Source organism: Stegastes partitus, unplaced genomic scaffold (genome assembly GCF_000690725.1).
Source record: "Stegastes partitus isolate 25-593 unplaced genomic scaffold, Stegastes_partitus-1.0.2 Scaffold2371, whole genome shotgun sequence".
NCBI classification, from domain to species: Eukaryota; Metazoa; Chordata; class Actinopteri; family Pomacentridae; genus Stegastes; species Stegastes partitus.
Genome location: NW_007580102.1, coordinates 2,776 through 4,638, shown reverse-complemented (window position 1 = coordinate 4,638; position 1,863 = coordinate 2,776). Strand labels below are relative to the sequence as shown.

Here is a 1,863-nt window from a genome sequence, read left to right as displayed (position 1 = left end):
ACTATGCTATAAAAATTACTGGATGTAGAGGTAATTGCAAATGGTGTATTTTTATTAATCGCACATCGGACTTTACCATTTTCATCAGAATCTGGATCATTTATACTCATTACAGCTACCACTGTGTTTAAAATGGAATCTTCTCCTATTGAATTTGATGATGAAATCATATTTATAACAGGACTGTTGTCGTTAATGTCCCCTACATCAATAATCACTTTACTAGAATCAGAGAGACCTCCTCGGTCCACTGCCTCTATATCAATCTCATATTTTTTGGCTTTTTCATAATCAACTGGGCCATTTAGAATAAGCTGCCCGTCTTCGGTAATGTGGAATAATTTTGAAATGTCTCTCATGCTGTTCTCGATGATATAGCTAACCTCTCCATTCGAACCTTTGTCTGCATCTGAGGCACTCACTTTAGTAATGAGCGTTCCTTTAACGGAATTCTCTTTGACACTTGCTTTGTAAACTGTCTGCGTAAAAACAGGAGCATTATCATTAGCGTCTAATACTGTAATGTGAATTTGCATCGTCCCAGACCTTTGCGGTTCTCCTCCATCTACAGCCGTTAATAATAATGATGCAAACTCCTGCTTCTCTCTGTCGAGAGGTTTCTGTAAAATCATCTCGACCTTTTTGCCTCCATTAGACTGACTGTGCAGTTTAAGAATAAAATTGTCATTTGGCTTCAGTGTATAACTCTGAAGACCATTCAGCCCTATATCTTGGTCTACTGCTTTCTCTAGCATAAACTTAGAGCCGATTACAGCAGACTCGCTTATCTCAAGCCTCCTCTCTTCCTTATCAAACACGGGAGCATTGTCATTGATATCTGTGATTTCTACAGTAATCGGGAATATTTCTATCGGATTTTCTAAGGCAATCTGAAAATGCAAAGCGCAAGGCGTTGTCTGGCCACAGAGAGCCTCGCGATCTATTTTCTCTTTGATAATGAGGAGTCCTTTTTCCTTGTTAAGCTGAATGTACTCTGCACTGTCTCCGGTGTGGATGCGAGCTTTACCAGCTTGTAATCGCTTAACATCCAAACCTAAATCCTGAGCTATGTTTCCGACCAGGGAGCCTTTGGCCATTTCCTCGGGAATGGAGTAGCTGACCTGGCCGAGCACTGACTGCAGAAAGAGGACTGAGAAAAACAACAGTACTTGCCGTCTCATTGTTCTATCAGGCACATCCGTCGAACCAAACTAACGTGTTCTCCCTCTTTTGCAATCAGCCTTACCGATGCAAATCACACATGAGGGGGGAAAAATCTGTTGAACCATCAGCTAACGATAAAAATATTCCATTTCGATATTCCGTATCTGCTGTTTCATCCACCGTCGATAACGCAGTGTGCTTAGTCGTCGTCACTATGAGAGGACTGAGGATGTCCTCGCGTTTAAATATCATTTTAAACACCATGGCGCTGGTCAACAGCGGCCCACTGAGTTCAAAACACGAAACTGCAGTGTAAAATTAAAATAACTTCTTTGTTGTTCTATCTGTGGTTGCTGAATGAAATACCATACAGCAAACAATGACGCTCGTGTTTAATTCAACCACCAAAGTCATGCTAAATTGCAAAATAATTTCCCTCAATAAATTGCAGAGACACTTACGTAATGCTGTTCAGATACAGAGAGAACAATGAAAAAAACGTTTAAATAAAGAGGAAATAAGACAGGAAAAAACAATAGATGCTGTTCTTTCGCTATCCAAGGTACTGAAGCGACACGGACAGTAAATGACACTGAAAACATCAAAGTGTGAGACTGCAAGAATTCAAACCTCGAGAGGAGAGTCTGGTTCATCCAGGATGCTCTTCTCACTCTGCATCCGCTGCATCGTTCCTGTACA

General features: G+C 40.8%; 1 protein-coding gene across 1 annotated transcript in view; it reads right to left on the bottom strand.

The window, feature by feature from the left end:
* Positions 1-1,717: 1,717 nt before the first annotated feature.
* Positions 1,718-1,863, bottom strand: part of LOC103374831 (protocadherin beta-14-like) — a 2,182-nt gene continuing 2,036 nt past the window's right edge. The window contains exon 2 of the mRNA XM_008304982.1: positions 1,718-1,729. Coding sequence (XP_008303204.1) covers positions 1,718-1,729 — 12 coding nt within the window. The remainder of the gene's footprint in view (positions 1,730-1,863) is intronic.